General features: G+C 44.0%; 1 protein-coding gene across 1 annotated transcript in view; it reads left to right on the top strand.

The window, feature by feature from the left end:
• The window catches only part of Tacr1 (tachykinin receptor 1), a 156,953-nt gene extending 140,518 nt beyond the window's left edge, over nt 1-16,435 (top strand). The window contains exons 3-5 of the mRNA XM_015499856.2: nt 12,038-12,188; nt 13,737-13,933; nt 15,261-16,435. Of these exons, the coding sequence (XP_015355342.1) occupies nt 12,038-12,188; nt 13,737-13,933; nt 15,261-15,552 (640 nt within the window). The 3' untranslated portion in view covers nt 15,553-16,435. The remainder of the gene's footprint in view (nt 1-12,037; nt 12,189-13,736; nt 13,934-15,260) is intronic.
• The last annotated feature ends 7,294 nt before the right edge of the window (nt 16,436-23,729 follow it).

Below are 23,729 nucleotides of genomic sequence, written 5' to 3'. Positions count from 1 at the left end.
CTATGCCTTTCCCATAGCTGCCCAGCCCTTCAGGGCTCTATGAAAGAATCACTCATCAGAGTTATTTGAGTGTGAACCCCTGGCATTTACCACCACTACCCACTGTTTTGTTCCTTTATTCACTTAACACATTTATGATTTTACATTTATTTACTATTATATTTCTTTACTATCTGTCTTCCCTCTACTGCTTAAGCTTCTCAAAGGTGAGACCAGGTCCTTTTTAATTATTACTATATCCTCACACAAAACCCAAAGTAGGGAATTAATCAGCAGTTAGGTGACTAAATGAATGGGGCCCAGAAGAAATGATATGGCCTTTTTCTTCCACATTCCTCATCCATAACTAAAGACACCACCTCAACACAAGGATGACCCAAAACTTGAATTGGTGACTTTTCTAACAATATGCATGCCACCTTCATAAACCCTAAATATGCATGGTTCAGTATCTCAGTACAATCAAGTTCATGAAGCCTAGTTCAATAGGCCTGAGAATAAGAATTTCATTAGTAAATACCCTAAATAATTTTTGATGGTATACCTACCAAAAATTCCCTGTCTCTGCTTACCTCCTGCTTTCATATCCTGCCACTCCTCCCTTCATACCCTCCCCCACCAAAACCTCTTCCACATCCAAGCCGTATGGACTTTTCACCTCTATTGCACAGATTAGCTTTTCAATAAAAGCCCCCTTTTTGTAAGATGAGGAGGTTGCATAAAAGAATGATCCAGAAATTATTAGATTCTCTTTGGCCAACTTGGGGAAGTAGGAAAATCTGTCCACTCTCCCACATTTAAAATGTTCATCCTCTCACGTGCAACTCAAGCAGACTTCAAATTGATTCATGTAGCCTTCTTGATCATTTCTGGGAGACATGTAAATTGTACTGCTCAATTTGTTAATGGAAACTGTAGCCCGGCAGCCTTTTGTGGCTCATGGCATAATGGTCTATTGTCTATGCTGAGAAACTTCTGGCTGAGGAACAGAAAGTAGGGTGTTTGTTTTTCTCACATATTTCAGTCAATTGAGAGTCTCGCTGGGTTCAGGGTTCAAGACAAGCAGAGGCTGAAGAAATACGAGAAGGAGTCCAGACATAAACAGGAATCCAGCTGGACACCTTCCAAGTCACCCATCTAGATGGAATCCAATTCTGGGTCTGCTTTTGTAAGCTGTGCTATTTTTCAATAAATTATCTGCCATGATTACATGCTGCAGATAAATTGTGTGCTTGACATATTTGCTCATTCTTGAAAAACTGTGGTTTCTCTGATCTGAGTGGCATTTATCCATTCTTCTTAGTGCATCTGAGCAGAAAGAGAAAACAGTGCAAAGGGTTGGGATGAGAAAAGGACAGATCTTTTTTTCCATTCCCATTTCAACCCTGAGTGACTTGAACAAGGCAATTACCTTCCTTGTACCTTAATTTTTCAATTTGAAACAGAGTTAGCAATATCTGTCTCTTACCTGAAGTCCCAAAGGTAATGACATGAAATCAAATCCACTTTGCAGAAATATCTTTATGCTGAAACTACTGCACATGGAAAATGTGAAATTTCTATGTTGTCCACAAGCCCGTGGCTATTTACATTGTATCACATTTGTACTAAATCTCTTCAGAAGAAAAGTTTCTCTGCCTATTTGTTGGTGGTGGTTGTGTTAAGATTTGTCCTGTGGAGACAAAACATTTTCCGGTCACAACAAGAAGGGTGGGCACTTGACTCATGGGCCATGAGACTGGGCACTTAGTCCAGACTTGGAGACATGGCCAGTGATTAGTCACAAACTATTGTGACTAGGATTGTTTTCAATTGTTTTAAGTGTCTTTCCAACCCAGAAACTGGAGGAAATGTAAAATACCAACCAACACCCATATTTGTGGTGTAGCTTACCCATATGAGAAATGTTTAGTCTTATCAGTTGCCGTTGTTTGAAGCAATTTTAGACAAAGCTCCGCCAAAATAATGTGTTCAGCAGAATGAAGAAGTATAAGCTTCGGTTCTTCTGCACACATCCCAGCCCTCCCCAGCTCAGCATTCATCACAGGCTGCAGCAGCCAAGGCAGAAGCCCACCCCAGATCTGTCACTGGTTACTCACCCAGTATGGACACACTGCAGTGATAGACTAGCCGAAAGCAGGGCATCGCACAATACAGTTCAGACCCACCCATAGGGGTTAGAGTAGATGAGTTATAGGGGCTGGGAATATAGCTCAGATGGTGGAGTGCTTGCCTCGCATGCACAAGGCCCTGGGTTTAATCCCCAGCACCACCTAAAAAAAAATAAAAAGGGCTAGAGTATCCTGGGGTTCAATCTCTAGCACCACAAATAGAAAGAAGAGAGAGAAAAAGAGAGTAGGTGAGTTATATCAGCAAAACCCTGAGCAGTGCTCACTGGTACTCAGTGCAGTCTTGTTTTCAGATATATCAAGAACTATGTAATGTTTTGAACAACCAACAATAAAAAATTAAAAAAAAAAAAAAGAATATTCCAAGAAGATTTGTATAACCCTTGCTATGCAAGTCCCAAATTGAAAAACTGAATGATGATCTAGTCAGGGACATGGGAGATGAGGGTGGGTAGTGGGTAGCATACAATGAGTTCAAGCACATAAAGTGTGTGTATTGCTTTATTGTTTCGTTACTGGAACGTGAGTTAGCTAAACAAGTATTCAGTGATCCAGGTGCCGGTTGCAGTTTGTCGCCACCTAGTGGCAATTATCTACCTCAGCTTTCCGTAACTGGGCTCTGGCTGGTTGGGATTTGTGGAACATCCCTCAAGGATTTCAGGAATCCTCAAAGGATTGGGCATCATTTGGCAGATTGGAAAGAGGGACCAAGGAGCATAATACATATTCTGGGGTTCTCTCTCTGTCTTCCTCTTTCTGAGGCAGGTTCCCCCCTACATCAGATCTCCTCCCCGACCCAATATGAGAAACAACTTACCCCTGGGAACTCTGCTCTCCCCATCATCTATCACCAGCCCACTTAGCTCCACTCTGTAAATAATTCTTCCTCCTTTATTTTCTCAAAGCCCCATTAACCTAGAGTTCTTGGATAAGGCCTAGTTTAACAAAGACTTGGGAAGTAAAATCAGGGAATCACAGCATTGGACAGGATTATACTTTCTTGATATTTACTCTCAGATACCACTGTTGCTTGCAGTGCCTTGAGCAGCCATCACTACGGGAAAGTTTCTTGCTAGCTGTACCCTTTTGCAAGTTCTTCTTCCAACCACAGGGCTCAAGCTCTTTCCCTGCCACCACCACAGCTGCTTCCATTGCTTTTACTTTTCCCCACAAAGACCAATTCTATATTTTTTGCCTGATCCTGAATTAGGCGACCTTTTTTTCCTGTCCCAAATCTCCATAAGGTCTTCAGCCAAACCAAGGGCCATCTGATTTCCTCTCTTTCAGCAACATGATCTGCAGAAGCTTTTAATGGAGGGTTTGTTATATCTTTACATATCAACCCAATCAAGATTTCAGGCAGAACTATTAGCCATCTGCCTCCACAGGTAGACATTACCAGCTTCTCCACTCTGCACCCCCCCCCACACCCTACCCTACTCCTAAGCAGATAGGAGGGAGAAGGAATGGGGGGCAGGGAGCTGAGCGGGGAGCTGGGCTTCTTTCTGCTGGAGCCTAGTATTTGAATATCATTTGTGAGAGCATTTCTAAACTCTGAAGGCAGACTGGGTGGTTTGTCAGAGAGGTACAGAGGTCTGCATATCCCCTGCCTTTTCAACCAAACACAAAGATGTCTTCCTTCATCTCTTGCCCTTCATTTAGCTATGGTCCTCAACCCTCCCTTCCATAGTCATGCCTGTTAAGAATGGAGTCACCACCAACTGCCTCCACTTCCTCACTTCCCTTGACTCAGCCCACCTATTCTAGCCATCACTGACCAGCCTGGTCCAGCTTGACGAAACCAGACAGCAAGTTCACAGCCTCGTTGTCCTTCCCCTCAGACAGGTTCCATCTGCCCCTGGAGCCTTCCTCCTGTCTGTCTTTAGACTCTCACCCTGGGCTTTTCTCCCCACATATGGCCTCCTCTCTCTTCATTTCATGGCCATCTGCATCCTGTCACCTTCTCATGGTTTTGGACATGAGAGCTTCCAAGGCTAATGCCAGCCCAGACTTTTATCCCAGCTCCAGATCCAGAAATATACCCACCTGCCCTCAAGGACAGTATGTCCAAAAGATAACTCCCCTACAGCTCTGCTCCTCCTCCCTGGGGCCCCAGAACTGGTTGGCCTCACTCTTCTCCACAAGTCTAACCCAGAAAGCCAGGATAATTATGCCTCCAGCAGCCGAGTCCACTAGCTCTTTCTCCCAGCTATAGTGCCTCCCAAGTCCCTCCCTTCACACCCACCCATCATGACCCTAACATGGATCATCCTCACTTCCTCAAGGTCAAGACTCAGCATCCTAAGGATGCCACCTGTAGCCTTGCCCACCTCCATCCACCACCAGAGCACAAGTATCTGACCACGTTAATCTCGTTTAAAACCATTTTATGGTTTCACATCAACTTCAAAATAAATCAGGATCTCTCCAGCCTATCATAAAACGCCTTTCGTGATTTGGCCTTTGTCTTCCTTTCCAGCCATGTCTCCTGACACTGCTGTACACAGCCAGCTTCCATTCAGTTCCACTCATATCCTAGGACCCACATCATGTCATGATTGCCCCACCCTCATGCCTTAGTACTTGCGGTTTTTCCCCACCTATAACCACCTCACCATTCTTGGCCTGCCTACCTACTGCTTCTATTTCAGGGCCTAGCCAAATAGCTCCTCCTCTGGGAAGCTTCCCTGATCAACTGGAGAGACTGTTCTGCATTCCCATCACTCTCCATGCACTTAGAAGCATTACTGTAACTAGCTAATAACTTAGCTATATCTTGCAATTAAGGTTATTATTAAATTTTGAATATTAACGTATTTATATCATATCTCTATTTACAAAGAGTTACTTACATCCCTCCAATGTCTTCACTCTCCTTGAAAAGGTAACCACTCTCCACTTGCCACGCTACCCTCTCTGGTGGTTGTCTGTGAGATCTTGGAGAAAGTACCAAAGAATGGGAGGACTCTTTTCAATGTCCCCAACCCAGAACCAGCTCAGAACCAGATATGTAATAAGGACTGAATAAATATTTGATGAATTTATCAACTGATAGGTTGCAATTTTTGCCAGCCTCCAAGAGAGCTTCAAAGTACATGGGATTTGGCTGTGACCGTTGAATAAAAAATTGAGCTACAAAAATGCTTGGGTGCTGCTTGCTTCCTTTCTCTACAAAGAAACCACACTGATTCGCAGATCTTTTTCCTAGGAAGTACAAAGGTGAGGCAAGTAAACAGTCAAGCATCTAGTGTCATCCTCCAATAAGGAGAGAGAGCCTGAGGGTCATTTGAGGAATTGCAGGCAGATGAGGCTGCTCAGCACATATAAAAGGAGAGATGATCCCTAAAAGCTCTCTATGCAAAAAGAGCTCTGGGGAAAGGCAAGTTCATGGTCATCTCATGTTTGCAGGGCCATCCCATGAGATGGGTTCAACTTGTTGCTTGTGACATAGAATGGATAGTCAGAGACACAGGGCCATAGGCTTTCACTCAATTTGAGAAGTAACAGCATCAGTCCCAGCCATCAGCAGCAGGGGTCTGGAAGTTATGCTCAGCCCTGGTTGCACAAGAGATTTGCCTGAAGAGCTTCTAAAACTCTGCTGCACCCAGGACACACTGTAGACCAACTAAATCAGAAGAATTAGCATGCAATCCGTGCACTGGAATTTCTGAATGCTCCTCAGGTGATTCCCCCCATGAAAACAAGAGAAAAAAAATGCTGTGTGCTACAAACTTGAACTTGCACATAAATCACCTGGAAGCCTTTAAAATGCACATTCTGATTTGGCCCATCTGTGGTGGGGCCTGAGAGTTTATACCTCTAACAAGCTCTCCTGCAGTCACTGATGCAGACCCATCCAAGGTGGGGCCTAAGAATCTGCAACTCTAACAAAATCCCTAGTTACTGATGTAGCTCAGCTTTAGAGGTAGTGAGCAGCATGTCACAGAGAATATTCTAGAAGATGTTTAATGCTTATGTGGTATGTATATTGCAAAGGGTTGATGCCTTGGATGGGAGCTGGGATTATACCAGGGCTCTTCAACTTTTCTGAAACTATTGAAATCTTCTACCCACCACCTTTCAAACAAAATCATCTGCCTAAAGTCGATGCAAAAACAAAAGGCAGAGCCACCTTGTTAGAGTGAAGATGGGGAATTCAGGGCCATGCTCTCTTGGCCTCCTTCTTCCCCAACTCCAAGACACCTACTGTCTCCCTCAAGCACGTTATAAAGATCTCTAGATACTATTTAATAAGGCTATCCAGCTCGATTTCAAGTGTAGAGGATTGTTTCAGAAATCAAAATTGTTAATACTTTGAACAATGAGGTAACTCCTGTTTTAGTGAGACCAATAAGCCCAGCGGTGAGCAGTAAGGTGTCAGGGCAGTAAGGACAAGGGAATCTGTGGGATTGGGGATACATGGTTTATATTCGACAAGCTTATCCCGTAAAAGATGTCAAGCCCCATTTGCTGCTTAAAGAAGTGAACTTGATGGAGCCACAGCATGAAGTTGTTGCAGGCACCTTTCTTCTGAAAGTTCTGATGAGCACATCAACAAGACTTAATGATCAAAATCAATGTGCTAGGTCCCCAGCACACATCTCATTTAGCGCACAAAGAACTTCCTTCTGTCACTGCCTCTTGCTTTCATGCCTGGTTCTTTCTTTCTCTGGCTTACTTCTAGTGCATTGCTGACCCCAGATCCCTTCTCCCAAGGCAGATATTAATTCTAAGAGCTCATAAAATCCTGCCTGGCAGGAACCTAGGAAAAATCAGACTCAAAACCCAAGTGAGCGGCACAAAATAGGATTACATTGTTTCACTGACCTGCTCTCTAAAATGATTTTAGAAAGAGAGAGAGAGAGAGAGAAAGGTATTTAGTTGACTCCAATTAAATACAGAATATGGTAAAATTCCTCCAGAAGGGTATGAAGGTAAAAGAAATATATTTATTTCCTTTTTTCTAATGATAGAACTTCATGCATTTGACTTACATTCATTTAGAATTTTTGATCATTTGAACACTGGATTGAGTGTTTGAAATTTCTAAGTAATAGGGGTTTTTCTGAGCAAGATTTAGGAGGATGTACCTGCACAAATATATGTAACAAATCCTGCTATTATGTATGATTATAATGCACCAATAAACTTTTTTTAATTTTAAAGTTAAAAAATAAAAACTAATGTGTTTTTTTAAAGATTTAGAAGCATGTGTTCAAATTTTAATCTCATCCAAGAATTAAGTCTGCCTTTTCAGAGTGAGGGGCTGTGTTGAGGAGTAGCCAAGGGTAGAAAAGCCTGCAAATTTGGAGACCTGGGATCCTGGGTAGGCTGAAATATTTTTATGAAATTTTTTAATTGTGATAAAAATACAGAATATAAACTCTACCCCTTTAACCACGTTAAAACATACAATTCAGAAGCATAAGGACTCTCACAATGTTGTACAATGATCACCACTAACCATTTCCAGAACTTTTTCATCATCCCAAACAGAAAATCTATACCCATTACATAGTATCTCCTATCTACTCTCCCCAGCCCCTGGTAGCCTCTAATCTACTTTGCATCTCCATGACATATTTCATATAAGTGGACTCCCACAGTATTTGTCGGATTGTGTCTGGCCTACTCACTTAGCATGATGTTTGCAAGATTTATCTATATGTCAGAATTCTATTCTTTTATGTATTGGCCGGGGCCAGGGGCAAGGGGGAGCATTGTACAGAGATTGAACCCAGGGGTGCTTAGCTACTGAGCCACATCCCCAACCCTTTTTAGATTTTATTTAGAGACAGAATCTCCCTAAATTGCTTAGAGCCTCCCTAAGTTGCTGAGACTGGCTTTGAACTTGCAATCTTCCTACCTCAGCCTCCCAAGTTGCTGGGATTACAGGCAATAATTCCATTCTTTTATAAAGCTGAATAGTAGTCTATTGTATGGATATACCACATTTAGCTTATTATTCATCTACTGGTGGACATTTGGACTGTTTCCACCTTTTAGCTATTGTAAGTAATGGTTTGCATGCATTTGTTGGAGTTAAGACTTTCTTTTCTTTTGTGTCTATACCTAGAACTAGAATTGCTGTATACTATTCTTATGCTCTTCTGAATTATCTCTACTAGAGATGGGAAAGCCTTGCTCTACCTGAATAGAACACTTTTTAGCTGAAATTAAATCCATATATTTTGTTGATTCCAAATAACAAAATGACTTTTCTTTCTTTGAAAAAGGAAGATAAGTTATATTTAAAAGGTTGATAAGCTATATTTACTGATTCATCTTAGCATTTTCCTGTGGTCTGATTTATGAGTTCTCACAGTGTTCATAGTTTTAAAATGCAGATTTTATTTTGTATTTAAGTATGGTGAGGTCAACATATCAGGATGCAATTGCCATTAAGAAGATACTCTATGGGGCTGTGGTTGTAGCTCAGTGGTAGTGCACTTACCTGGCATGCGTGAGGCACTGGGTTCGATTCTCAGCACCATATATAAATAAATAAAATAAAAGTCCATTGACAACTAAAAAAAAAAAAAAAATTCTTTAAGAAAAAAAAAAAAAAGAAGATACCTTATGGGCTGGAGATATAGCTCAGTTGGTAGAGTGCTTGCCTTGCATGCATAAGGCCCTGGGTTCAATCCCCAGGACCACACACACAAAAAAAGAAGATACTTTATAACTCACAGTACCCAAGATGAAGGGGCACAGTCCCATACCAAAAAGAAAGACTTCATGGGCCTTCTCAGGAAAGAACTAGTGAGGCAGAGTGAGCAGGTTTAAGACTGACCAGCCTGAATAATTTTAGCAGGTCTGGGATGGAGGAGCTACCCTACTTGTCTGATATCTGGCTTCAGGATGATCAGGGCAGGCAAATAGTTTTCTGCAAGGTAAGAGCCCAATAAAGCTTAAGGTTTAGATTGTTATTTTGCATATGGAATGCACACTCCCAAGAGAGTCATTTGTTATCTCTAGGAATTAGCTAGACCTAGGAGCGGGCAGTCCCTGCCTGATCAGCAAGGCCCCCAGTGCAAAGCATCAGATATATCACAAAATGAATGTTTCTAATGAACACTTTAATGAACTCATTCAATCACAAACAACAAGGAGGCTCCAAAAAAGACTCATTGGTGTTGCAGATCCAGGGTCTGAAACAGTGGTTCTCCATGCTAACCATCTGTTAAAATAACTTAGGAATTTTTTAACCAGCACCTTTGGGCATTGATCATTTTAAAATCTCCTCTGGTGGTTTTCATGTGCATTTTTGGTTGAGAAACACTGGTCCAGGACAATCTTTTTCAGAGTCTGAACCAGAAACAGCAGCAGCATTGTGTCCTGGGAACGTATTATAAATGAAGATTCTCAGGCCCACCCCACGGTGGCTGAGTCACCCCACGGTAGCTTCCAGGAGGTTCTGGGACCTGCCTGATTGTAAGGACCTGTGGTGTAGGGAGAGGAGCACCAACTTGACTACAATGTCCTCCCTTCACACTCCTGAGCTGACAATTGCTCATCACACTCAAACCTTAAAGGCAGTGGCCTGGTGAAGCTCAGCTAGCGTGTTTTGCCACAGACCAAGTATCAAGTCTGCATGACATGGGGCCATTCTTATAGGGAGGTATCTTGAGGACATCTAGGAGGTTCTCAGATTCTCCCTGACCCTACAGTCTCTCTCAAGGCTGTGCTCACAAGCACAGTCAGCACTGTATCCTGAAGGAGTGACTGAGATCAGGTGGGAAATACCATATGCAATCACTGAAGTGGTAACTGGAGAACCCAGTGGTTCTGGGGGAGGTAAAAACCCAGGGGACCTCAAGAGCCTGCTGGGGTGGAAGCAGGTGTCTGCACAGAGCAGATGAGCTCACACTCTGCTTTTCTGAATCAATGACTTATTACTTAATAACTCCTCAAGTATCTTCAAACTGCAGATTTTAATATTCACAGGGGACTAAATAAGTGGCAAAACTGTGAGCCTTACAAAGAACCGATGAAAGCAAATGTAGTATGGAAGAGGGAGAAATTGAGTGAATAAGTGGATTTTTCCCTATGGAAGAAAATCATTGCAGAGAATTAACCTAGACTGTAACTAGAATGGAAGAAAAGAATTTGCAGATAACTTTTCCTCAGTGACAAGAAACTGGTTCTTGGGTCTTAGACCTGCATCCTGATCCCAGCCAATCCTATTACCAGTAGTGAATTTGGACAAACTAATTAAATTCTAAATGTTGTTCTTCATCTACAAAATGGAATTATGATAGTACCTACCCAATTATTTGCTTTAAGGATTAAATAATAGAATGAAAATAAAATGCTTAGCATTGTGCCATTTATGAACATTCAAACTCTAGCGACCACTTCTGCTACTAATGCTGTCATTAGGGTTTATTATTAGCACAGTGACAGTATTAGTCTGTTTTATGTTGCTATAACAAAATGCCAGCGCTGCATACATTATAGAAAAAGAGCACTATTTAGCTCATATCTCTGGAAGATCAAGGGCACAGCACCAGCATCTGGTCAACTTTGGCAAGGCCCTCATGGCAGATGCCATCACAATGACAGAGGTGCATGTGAGAGTGGCAAGCAACATGCATAGAAGAGAGACTAGGGACAGGTACTGGGCTGACCTCTATCAACCCTTCTCAAGGGAACTAATCCAGTCCCAGGAGACCTGCCCTAGTCTCAGATAGCATCAATTAATTTTTTAAGGTAGAGCACTCATGGCCAAAGAATCTCTAAGCTCTGCTGCCTAAAGTTTCTAGCATCTCAATATAAAACCACCACACCAAGGGCCAAGCTCGAAGAATGACAAGTTTTGAAGAACAAACCACATCCAAACCAAAGCAGAGACCTAGAGCGAGTCTCCCAAGACATTAGCTGTTTGCATTAGTAATACCACTACTACTGCCTCACGATTACACTCACGTCTGGGAACAGGCTGTAGCCAGATACATAAGCCAATGAACCCCCTCAGAAAAATGTTCTTCCTCAACATTCAGAAAACTTGTCTGAGTTTCCTACTTAGAAGAAATCTTGCCTTAAACAAAATAGGCTAAGTTATGCTGCCATAACAAACCTCACAACCTCAGCAATTTAACATTGGAAAGGTTTGGGGGCTTTTTTTTACTTGTTTGGAGTTTTTGTTGTTGTTGTTGTTGTTTTTCTTGCTTGGGTCCCAATCAAATGTGAGTCAGTTGATATTTGCCATCCAAGTGGTGACTCAAAGACCCAGCCAGCTTCCCTGTGCACATATATATTCATGAAGGCCAGGCTTAGAAATGGCTTACACTTTGTGGCTTTCCCTCCTGGATCCAAGTTCTAGAACTAGAACTAGTCTTATCCTCTCCCCCAAGCTAATTAATTATACTGATATTTGTGAATCCATATATCTCATAGAATAAATTGAAGCTCATGAACCATTATGGTAGATCTCATTTAAATATAATAGTTGGTCTAAATCCCAAGTAAAATTGAGCATAAGTGTAGTCTAACAGATATGAATTGAGTGGTACGATTACCTCCTTTATTCTAGATAATAAACTTCTATTCATGAAGCATAAGTTTGCATTCTTATATTTCTTGGGAGGTGGGGTGGGGCAAGTAATATTGAACTTAGCATGGACCAAAACTGTCCTAAGTATATATGAATTCAGTTCCTTCTTATCAACATTTTTCCCCTTTTGAATCTGAACAAGAATATCCATTATAGAAAAAGTTCACAAGAAAAGCATAAATCAAAGAGATTTGCTTTCTCTGGTTTATACCCTTTCACTCTGAGGTGCCTGCCTCTCCACAGTGTGCCTGATAGCTCAGCCATACTGATAGCGAAGGTTAGAAAAGGTGGCTGCAGAGCCTTAACCACCAATTATTTCTCCGGCTAACCTCTGTCCTCCATCTTACTGCAGGTACCACATCTGCGTGACTGTGCTCATCTACTTCCTCCCCCTGCTGGTAATTGGTTATGCATACACCGTAGTGGGGATCACACTGTGGGCCAGTGAGATCCCTGGGGACTCCTCTGACAGGTACCATGAGCAAGTCTCTGCCAAGCGCAAGGTGAGTGAGGAGCAGACAGCTCCTAACCGATCCTGGCACAGGCTACAGGCTGGTGAGCAGAGCCACCCAGAGGCAGCAGGCATAAGATAGCCATGGGTCTGGGTAACAGACCAGGGGAGGAAGAGAGCCACCTTTCTTCATATGTACATATACACTCATACACACTCAAACACACACTCATACACACTCACACACTCATAGACTCATACTCACCCTCATACACACACATACATACTCATAGACTCATACACACACTCATCCATACACTCACATGTACTCATACACACTCATACACATACACACACATATACCCATTCATATACATATAAACATACATACACACAATAGTAACCACTATTGTTTGTTTCTTGTTAACCCTCCTAGATATTGGCATTTATAAATAAAATTAAGATATACTATTTTCTCTTTTTTATGACAATAGTAAATACATACTGTGGTCACATTTTTCACTTAAAATTCACAAGAATCTGAAAATCAGTATATGAAGAGCTTCCTCTTTCTGTTCTCTCCCTTCAGTTCTTCTTTGCATGGTATTTCATTATGGATGCTGTAGTGTTCTTCACTGAAGATTTCTTGGGAATAAAAAGAAGTTTATATCATCCAGATTCTTAGTGCATTTGAGACACTATAACAAAATACTTTTGACTGCAAACTTACAAACAACAGAAATGGATTGTCACAGCTCTACAGGCTGTGAAGTCCACTAGCAAAGCACTGGGGTGTCTGATGAGGGCAGCTCCTGGTTGGTGGAAGGTGCCTCACCTGGTGTCCTCACATGGCGGAGGGGTGGGGGTTTCTCAGGATTCTCATTCATAAGGCTCTGTCCTTCAGGTCTGATCACCTTTAAAGGCCCTCCTACTACTACATCACCTAGAGGCTTAGGATTTCAACACATGAATTTGGGGGTGACACAAACATTTACACCACAGCACACAAAATTCAGAAGACCTTCTTTTAAATCCCTTTAAACATCGGATGCACCCTGGCTGCCCTTCCCCTCCCTCTCCTGCAGTCTCCAGACTCAGCAGCTGCCCAAGCCCATGGCTCCTCTCTTTGCCCACCTTTTGCTACTCCCTCCCTAGCCCTCTCTCCAGCACACCCCTTCACCTTTGCTTGTTAATGGACCTCCCTTGGCTTCAGCCTTTGCCCAGAAGAGTCACATAACACAGCTGTCCCCAAATGCAAGAGTACATCGGGATCATTTGAAGGATTTATCAAGCATGGAATTCCAGGTCCCAGCCTGGGAGTTTCCAGTTCACTAAGTCTGAAGTGGGACCAGGAATTTGTATGTCTAACAAGTTCCCAGTCAAGGTGATAATGACAGTCCTGGGGCCATACTCTGAGAACTGCCCATATAACCAACGTCCCTTAGGGCTGGACATTAAAGATCCTTTCTCCTCCTTGTAAAGCAATGTTCTAAATACCCCCCCACCCCATATCACGCCATGTGTGGTGAGGAGAGAGAGGAGAGGGAAAGCAGCCATGAGAGAAGGAGGATGTCATCTCACCTGCTGGTCCTCTTACCAGGTGGTCAAAATGATGATCGTGGTGGTGTGTACCTTTGCCATCTGCTGGCTGCCCTTCCACATCTTCTTCCTGCTGCCCTACATCAACCCAGATCTCTACCTGAAGAAGTTCATCCAGCAGGTCTACCTGGCCATCATGTGGCTGGCCATGAGCTCCACCATGTACAACCCCATTATCTACTGCTGCCTCAATGACAGGTGAGTACCCCATTCCCCACACTCTCCAGGGGCCACCAGCCACCAAGCAGCTACATGAGCACAGAGGGAGAGACAAGAGGGAGAGGTATGGACTGCAGCAAACTAACCACCACACTGTACAGCCCCTGCTCACAGGCCGTGCAGAGGACTGTGAGCTCAGCATAGCCTGGTTGTCTTTTCTTTTTCAAGAGAAACCAGAAATCTATATTTGTGTGTGAGATCTTCTGATTTTTAAATACTGGTAACTGAGCTGGGGAAGAGGGGCAACATAGGATTAGAAACCTTTGTGACTGGTGTAAGTGAACAAAGCCTGTAAGCTGGATCCTCTCCCGGTTTACAGCCCGGGCAGCTTTCCCTGGTTTCATCCAGCATTTCCAGCAGGTAGGGTAAGCAAAAAGAAGTCAGGGCCTCAGAGACCTGATTCCTGCCCTCACTTGATCAGACAAGGCCTGGGGGAGCCATCCTCACAGCATAAACCAACCTCAGACAAGCAAGAGAAGGGAGAGCCCATCAGGAATGGCACTCAGCAATAGGAAATGCACTGTGGCCTGTAGAGGGCTTCCCAGAGGGGTCAGGATGCTAGACAGGGCACCACCCCAGCCTCTGTGTAGGGAAGGGAGCAGACAGGAAGAGAAGGAACAAAATGCCTTCTACCCATCAGTCACCAGCCTGGGAAAAGCCTTCTCTGAGTGAGACACTCAGGTCGCAGAGAGCAGGAAAGACATTCTCTTAAACTTGCCCAAATGGTTCTCTGTTAGTCTAACTCACAGAAACATCCTTCCTCTAAGAGCTTGATGACCTGCCTAAATTTTTTAGAGTAAATCTCCCTGCATATTATTAAATAAAGGTGGATTCTCTCTGTTTAGCAAACAGAGGAACTGAGGCATACCGAAGGGACATGACCAAGGATCATGACTCTGGCAGTCAGTGGCCTACTAGAGGGAAAGGACTGAGTCTTGCATTGTGCTTTGATATAAGCTTACTATGGTGCACACAGTAAATACCTGGTGAGTTTTAGGTTGATGTTGGATTGGCCCAAAGTCTTCTGACCCCACACCAGAAGAGGGAGCATACATAGCTCAAGGACCACCCTGGATTAAGACGTACATTGCACATGAACATGGGTGCTGGTCCTAGATTTAACATTATTAGCTGACCCTGAAATCTTTTTGGCCTCAGCCTCTCCAGATGTTCATTAACTTGCAAAATAATCAGATACAGTCACACTTGGGAGTGTCCTGTGTTGAGAAGCTGATGAAATGGTGGGAAGCCCCTTGAAAAGCAGTCTGTCCCCATGGGGTCACCTCCTTATGTGCTATCCTTCCAGGTTCCGTCTGGGCTTCAAGCACGCCTTCCGGTGCTGCCCCTTCATCAGGGCTGGCGACTATGAGGGGCTGGAAATGAAATCTACCCGGTACCTCCAGACCCAGGGCAGCGTGTATAAGGTCAGCCGCTTGGAGACCACTGTCTCCACAGTGGTAGGAGTCCATGAGGAGGAGCCAGAGGAAGGCCCCAAGGCCACACCTTCATCCCTGGATCTGACCTCCAATGGCTCCTCTCGCAGCAACTCCAAGACCATGACAGAGAGCTTCAGCTTCTACTCCAATATGCTGTCCTAGAGGGCAGGCCCTTAGCAAGGCAGCCACCACCATCCTTGTTCTGCCTCTCTCATGCATGGGTATTTCCTTGATCTGGAAACCATCAGAAACACCTGAACATCAGAGCTTTGGGGGGAAGAATCAGATGGTTTAGGGAAGACATTTCATCCTAAAGTCAATCTGGATTCTTCCATCTTTGCCATCCCCCATCTGTGTGACCCAAAGCAAATCTGAATTTCTCTGAGCCTGTAAAATGAAAATATTGCACTAGATTTTACCTTCCAGTTTATTCCATGATTCTAGAGATAACTTCAACTGCATGTGGGTGCTCATTTCAGGGTGAATTCTGCAGTGCAATAACAGATCCAACAGGACTGTTTGCCTGGCGCCTCTGTCTTGCTCCAGCAAAGTTGTCCTCAGCCAAGCTCTGATTAGCCTCCCTCAGCTCGTGGCTCACATCACTCTAGCCTTCACTTCACAGCATGAGCAAAAGAAGGCGCCACATAATGAAAGATCTAACCTCATCTTCTCAGCACCCATGAAAAGAAGACCTATGCCTGCCCCTATTGGCATCTCAATGTTTAAGTTCATTTGAATGTCACAGGATTGAAAGCCTCAGTTTCTTCTGCACTGTGTCCCCAGTGACCATCCTGAGCTTCCATGGTGGGCGGAATATGTCAGCTGATGCCATCTAAGGTCTATATCAACCAAGGGTCAAGAGACCCCAGCCAGACTTAATATATCTGAGCCTCTTTCTTTATTGGCAAAGCAATGGGGCTGAACTAAATAATCTAAGTGTCACTTTGAATCTTAATGTGCCATGGTTCAATGATTGTATAAGTGTTTTGTACATTTTACCAAAAAAAAATAGTAATCTCAAAAAGAGTAGAAGCACTAATACCCAGCTCCTAGAGAGGCAGCAACTGCTAAAACATGTAAATATCCATCTCAGACATTCTCCAGGTATCCTAAAACCCTGAGTACATTCCTTCTGGAAGTTTTTGGCCTTTGACAGAGCAAAAGAGTCCATGCCAAAGCCGGTATCTTTCCAGCATGCTTTAGCGGGCTGAATTCCACAGCTCAGAACAACACAACAAGTGGGCTTTGTGTCTAGCCTTTTGGTATCTGAGGCAGAGGCACAAACCCAAATTTGTGACTTTATGCTAGCATAAGGTGCAGGCTCAGATGCCTATTGAGCAGGGAGGCTGCACCTGCAACTGTGCTTCTGGAAGAAGGCACCTTGCATTCTCTTCATTGTCTGAATGTTCCCTTCTCCCCCATAGCTTTGCTAGTCTCCTCTCTATAAGAGATAGAATTACCCACCAACCCTAAAGGACAAGAGCCATGAGCTGAATGCTTCATGTTCTAATGCAGCTTTGGGGTCTCCAGCAGGTGAGCATTTCTGTATCCTGCCCAGATGTGTCTGGAAGCAGAAACTTCATGTAATATTCATGAATGCCCTTGTGGTTTGAATAATGGATGTGCATTGGCTGCATTCATGATGTGAAGAGGAGAATAATACCACCCACAGGTTTTACAGCCTCCACCACCCCTGCTGGCTCTAACTCTACAAGAGTATGGACATGCCTGGGGAGAATTAGTTGTATATCAGTAGCAGAAGCCAGAAACCTGAGAACATATTCTGCAAAGCAGCATGGGAAGATTTAAATAAACTAAGTAAAGCCAACTCAATGCAGATCCATGAACGGAAAGCAAGATTTAGGAGCAACAAAAGGCAGCTAGTCATGCTTCCAATGGAAAATCATGCCCTGTGTGGATGGAAAGGATGAACATGATTATGAGAAGTACCTAAGAAAAAGTATCAAGGAGTTGGGGTCATCCCATCTACAGGAGAGAAGGTTGGAGTTGAATTCAACAATGATTTGTTGAGCACTTGCTCTGGATTTTGCCTTGAGCTGGGGACATGCAGCTCTTTCCACACTTAAGGGGACTTATCCCAGACTTGCCATTCCTGGCTCTGCTGTCCTAGTGAGTCCAGGCTGCTTATGGAGGTATCTGGGAAGCAGACTCTTCACAGGATTTTTAAAAACCATTCTTACCATGGGTAACTGAGCCAAAGGCTGTGGCCTTCAGAGAGCCTTTGCAATGAGAGTTCCCTGAGATCACTGCAAAGAGAACCACTAGTCCATCCAGGGGATCTAAAGGGATGTGATTGAATGGAGTTATCACTGTGCATAAAAGGAAGTGTGAGACAGACTTGGGCAGCTTTCAGTAAGGTTAAACATTCCCTCAAAGTGCCAGCAAGCCTTCCATCAACTCATTCTCCAACATCCATTTAGCTTATAAAAATGTTGTCAGTTCCCATGTGTGAGGAACATCATGATTTGCACTGTGCATGGGTCTCGTTCTTATTATAGACACATGTCACCCTGTGTTTATCTCCAAATGTTTACCTCCTAAGTATGTTTGCTTGATGTATCTGTCCAGTAGTAATAGAATAGGAGACATCACAGGGCCGTCTTTGTGACTTCCAAAATGTGGAAACCAGTTGCTGTGGATGTGTTATCTGTATTGTGCCAATCTCCTCCCTGTCATCGTTCTTTCTCAGGGAGGAGCTCTGATGTATATTATGTACTCACAGTAATTGGTGGTGGGGAGGGGGACCTTTTGGGGAGGAACTAGATAACAAGAATCTTTATGCTCCTGAACCCCCGCCAGAATGCTAAGAGATAGGACTGAGTGGGATCCCAGGAAAAGGGACTCAGGAGCTGACCTCATTGGCCTGATTTTAGGGGAGAAGTGTATAAATGGAGAGGGGTCATTCCTGAGGTTTCCATGTTTTCCAGCCTGGGATCCTGGAAAGAGTCTCTATAAAAAAATAAAGTATGTTTTTGATCATCTCGTGCCTTTGTCTCTTCTCTAAGCAACAGAAACACCCTACAAGAGGCTGAACAGGATGATGCTGATAATAACCTGCATAGCTACAAAGGTGGAACTAACATCCAGGAAACTCCAGATTCTGTGACGAAATGGGTTGGCAAGTTCTGGGAACTTTGCTCCAGGCTGATGTCTGGGAAGTGAAGTGGGATTATGACTTGTGATCAACAATGTCACCTGGGAACTGAGCTGAGTCAGTTCAGGTAATCCAAGAAGCAGACACAAAGGCAGAAGTGGAAGAGCAAGAGATTAGCTGGGGTGGGGTGGGCTCAGGGGAGATCACCTGGGAAGATAAGGGATAAAAACAAAAAGAAGCAGAAGCAGGCAAGGGAAATACTTTCAGATCGCTACACAGATCTAACTCCTATGAAAAAGCAGCAGGAGGAGCCTCCAGATTGTGGGGCAGCTCCTCAGCTGGGAAACAGTGTGCAGAGACTACCCAGAGAGAACTCCCACATTGGCAGAAATAACCAGGCCTAGCACCCCGCCAGGCTTGGCCAGGGGCTGAAACTCTCTGGGGAGGGTGGTTTGCTCTTGAACACTCTGGTGGATCTGAAGCCCTGTGGCTGGAAGCAGTCAGCTGAAAGCACTCCCCGCCACCCACTCTCTCCTGAAGGCAGATCAGTGCCACGTAGCTGCACAATGCTACCCCAGCTTCAGTCCAGTCCTCTGTGTTTGAAAACACATCAGTGCCACAGTCTGGCTGGGCACAAATGCCGCAGTCTGGCTGGGCACACAATCACGAGCCACCACACAGCTTGTAGATTCAAACAGCAACTCTTTATTCCCGAACTCACACCAGCTGTCTACAATCACGTTCTGGGGAAATCCACGTTCTCTACCCAAATCCACGTTCTCTGCCCAAAATCACCTCCACTGGGCTTCTGTCTCCCAAAAAATACTGTCTAAATCCCGTGAGAACTCAAGGGGCAGCAGGATACGCCCTATTCCCAGCAGGAATAATCTTAAACCTTAAACCTGGAACCTAAACTGGGAACGCCCTAAACACGATTATCTTAAACCGGGAACACCCTAATCCGCCTTGGTCCTTGAGCAAGGTCACCTACATTCAATGTCACTGCAACATGGGGTACGATGGCAAGGAAATTGTCATACCTACTTGGCTAATGGCTCCCAGCACATCAGGAAACCCTGGCAAATTCGAAACATCACAGATGATCACTGTGAGCCCTGGCAAACTGCCTCCTATTCCCTGCCACCTGTTCCTCCTATAGCACCTCACCCTGCAGATGGCACCATCCAGAGAACAAGTGACAACAGACTCACAGTGACAAAGATTATAAAGGCTTTGGGAGAGTGGCTTGGAGCAAAACATAGGTACAGCTATCCAACATAGTACTGGAAATAAATAAAGGTGCTTATATTTATATTAAGGCATCTTAAGTGGGAGTCCCTGGATAAGTTTGGAGGAATGCACAAGCCCCAGTCAAGATCCCCTCAAAGCGTATGTAAAACATTGTGTGTGTACGGGTGTGCACATGCACACGTGTGTTTAATGAGGATTAAAATTAAATCTGAATCTCCCCAGAAGAAATCATTAACCCTCTATTCTTCAGAATGGAAAGGAGAGACATTAAATTGTTTATAGAGAGAGGGGCAAATATACTAGAGACCTTCCAAGCACAGTAAGAAGCAGATGAATCCTGGGAGGATCAACAGACAGCCAGGGAATGAGAAACAACTTTGGAATAAAATCATAATTCATTGCATGCACCCAGATGAGTTAAAGCTGTAGAACACCATCAAAGACATCTGTGGCAGTAAAAACACCGAATTCATGAGGAGGGAGTATGCTCACTGTACTCCATGAAAAGACAAGTACTTATTAGCTAAGTAAAGACTGCATCCTAGTTATAGATTGACAAATAATATAAGATATGGGGCACAGACATTCCCGTCCAAATGCAAAGCCGTTTTCATTTATTCCTGGGCACACGTGACTTGCATACAACTGAAGGTGCTCAGCCTTGGGAGTCACACCTGTTTGCCTCAGATCACTTTTGTAAAGAGAGCATAGGTGAGTAGATGGATGTCCTCAGCTCTGGAGCTTGAAAGCAGTATCTTAGTCATGGCCCCAGTAGAGGTGGGTAAGGAGGGGGCACAGAGGAAATGTTCTTCACCTTTATCTTCAACGGCAAAGGAAGCATGTGATTATAGAACTTGCTTCTCTGACTCTGCTCTGAGACACCATCATTTATTTCTACCCAGTTGAGGGTAAACAGAGAAGGGGAAAGAGGCCACAGGCCATCATTTCTCAGAAGCTCTGATTTCAACATAAAGGGTGAAAATATAAAGCCTTTGGTCCTGGCTTTTCTCAAGCAGGAAAGCTTGCAAAAGGAAAAGATTGCTAATTAAGAAAAAGTGACTGGGGCTGGGGCTGGAGCTCAGCGGTAGTGCACTTGATTCGATTCTCAGCACCACATATAAATAAATTTTTAAAAATAAAGGTCTACCAAAACTAAAAAAAAAAAAGAAAGAAAGAAAAAGAAAGAGTAACCAAAGGACCTGAGCAATGACATGAAGACGTGGGTCAACAGACCATCACTGTCCTGTGCATGTTAGCTGTGCTGGCTTCGTAGGTTTTCATTCAGATTTAACCCCCTGTTCTCTGCATTGTATGCATGTCTCCTTTCTTTCCTACCTTCCTTCCTTCCTTCTTTTTGCTCCAGTTTCTGTTTGTTCCCCACTCTTTAATTGGACACTACTCCTGTCCCAAGAAGCCACTAACTTCAGTGGGTAGAGTCCTCCTAACACTCTACCCACTGAAACCTCTGGGTTTTATCCCCACTGTGTGTTAAGGACTGCATGTGTGTCTCCCACCTGCCAACTTCACATGATGGAATCCTAACTCCCAAAAGGATGATGTTAGGATATGGGGCTTTGGGGAGGTAATTAGGCCATGAGAAAGGAAATTTTATGATGGGATAAGTGTTCTTGCAAGAAGATACCCAAGAGAGCTGGCTTCTCATTCTGCAAGGTAAGCAGATCACTATCTATAAACCAGGAGTCCCAGGGCCCTGATCATAAACTGGCCATGCTGACTCCCTAATCTTGGACTTCTAGCCTCCAGAACTAATGAGAAATACATTTCTGTTGTTTAAGCCATCCAATCTGTGGCAGTCTACTATAGCAGCCAAACTGCCCAGGAGAGTATGGTAATGAGAACTCACTCCTCCCTATTCACAAATTCCCTCTACCCATCTCTCCAAATCCCTCCTCTCCCATCCCATGTACCCACCCACACCTTCCCTTTATCCCCTGTGCTATTTTCACTTACTTTCCCAAATTGAGATGATTTTCAGAGCAGGGCTCCTCCTACCTTAGTCCCAGCACTCAAGCAGCTGAGCAGAAGGTGACACTGAGGTGATTTACAGCATGCAGTGAACTCAGAGCCACCCCAGCTATACTCTGGGTAGACAGCCCTCTATGTTCCCCTCAGGCTTTGGCCTCCGTGTTCTTATTGCCTACATTATATCTGTATACAAAATAGGGTAGGACAGAGAGTAAGACATCACCAAGGTCTTTAATGGAGGAAAAGCACATGTTAGAGAAAGCAGAGCCGCATTAGTGCACTCCAGGAAAGCGTGAAGTCCCCAAAGTAGAAAAACAGAAGGCTTCCTTCCCTCTCCCCACCTCGAAAGTTAGAACCATATAATGATCACAGGTATTATGATCCAGATCCTCTGTGCAAAGCACTTCATGCACATTATCAAGTCCAGTCCTCACCTGCCATGAAGTCATTATTGCTGTCCTTCATTCAATATGAGAACAACGGGGCATGGTTGAAGTATTTTGTCTGAGATCCCATTGCCAGCACCGGAGCCTCAGTGATGAGATTCCTTGGGCAATTCCAAAGCCCAAGGTCTTCAGCAAGACCCTCTGCAGTCTCCTTTACTCTTCCACCCTGGACCTCCATCCTTCTCTTAAAGGTATGGTAGCCCAGGCCAGTGTGATCTCCCCCAAATATCCCACCAGGAAGGGAGTTCAGGAGGTGCTGTTTCCAAGCAGCACATTTTCAGAGCTCAATTATATGATCAAAAATATTTCAAAGGGTGCATTGTCCTCGTAGTCTTTGTAGGAATTCTTCTAATTAGGCAGGATGTACAGCCTAACTTTGATTTGAAAAGCCTCATCAAGGATTTCCCCCTGAAATTAATCTTGGCACATTTAATCTTGGGTACATAAAATTCTCCAGATATGCATTTCTTTGGAAAATAAAGCCTTCTTTTAGAAAGAAAAAACATCACTTGGAAGGATAAGAGCTTAGTTTTACAACTAGAAAGTTAGGGATCCAAGACCTGCCCCCAAGGCCAGGTTCACCTAGGTGCTAGAGGCATAGGGAGCAGGGAAGAGAGGACCTGTAAGTTGTCCCTGAAAATACACAAGCTGACGGTGTCCTGGGGCCCAGATGGACTAGAACATTACCCAAAAGGTTGCCCACAGGCTTGGTAGACAGAAAAGAAAGTTAGCTCAGAACCCAAGCAAAGGAACTAACAAGTTGAAAACTGGAGGAACCAAGTCAATGGTTTTCAAATCCAAATGGGCTTAGTTCATTTAGGGGGTTTGCCAGGGTCTGGATTCCTGGCCTCATCCCCAGAGAGCTTGATTTGGTAGATCACACCCTAGGCCAAGGAGTCTGTATGTTAACCAGCATGCCAATGATTGTAGTACAGATGGCCCACAGGACTGCTGAACTAGGCAAAACCAAAACAGAAAACAAATTGAGATGTTGATGACAAGGGGCTTCACCAGGACAGGAAGAATTATAAGCAGGTGAACAGAGGGGGTACCTAACACACAGGTTCATTAGGTAAAGTAGAACCCCAAAGGACTGGGCATGAGAATTTGGTTGGGAGCAAGGCCCCATCTTCAGCTCCACAAGAGGAAGAGGAGCAATGGGAAGAGATGGAGGGAAGTAGGGTTACGACCCAGTTCACTCCTTCACCTTGCTCTGTCTGGCCCTACTCCCAGTGTTTTCTCCCAACATTTCAACATTATCCCTCTGACACAAGGAAGCTTGCTATCCCCAGCCTGCTCACTGCTGTAGTTTTTGTCTTTCTTCATAAAAGTTTGCAAAAATCAGAATAGGAGTGTTAAATTTCCACTTTCCAGCTTCTAAGACACATGTCATAGCTGCTGACTCCTAGGAGGCCCCTTCTTATGCTGCGTCCAACTTGGGATGAAATTGCTTTTCCTGAATGGAAAAACCATTCCCAGAGCAATTTATGGGAAGGTGCTTTATTTTTATACAATCCTAATACTCAACCCAGCTTTATGAC

Source organism: Marmota marmota, unplaced genomic scaffold, assembly GCF_001458135.2.
Source record: "Marmota marmota marmota unplaced genomic scaffold, marMar, whole genome shotgun sequence".
Lineage (NCBI taxonomy): Eukaryota > Metazoa > Chordata > Mammalia > Rodentia > Sciuridae > Marmota > Marmota marmota.
The sequence above is the reverse complement of the archived record's forward strand: the minus strand, read 5'-3'. Positions and strand labels throughout refer to the sequence as shown.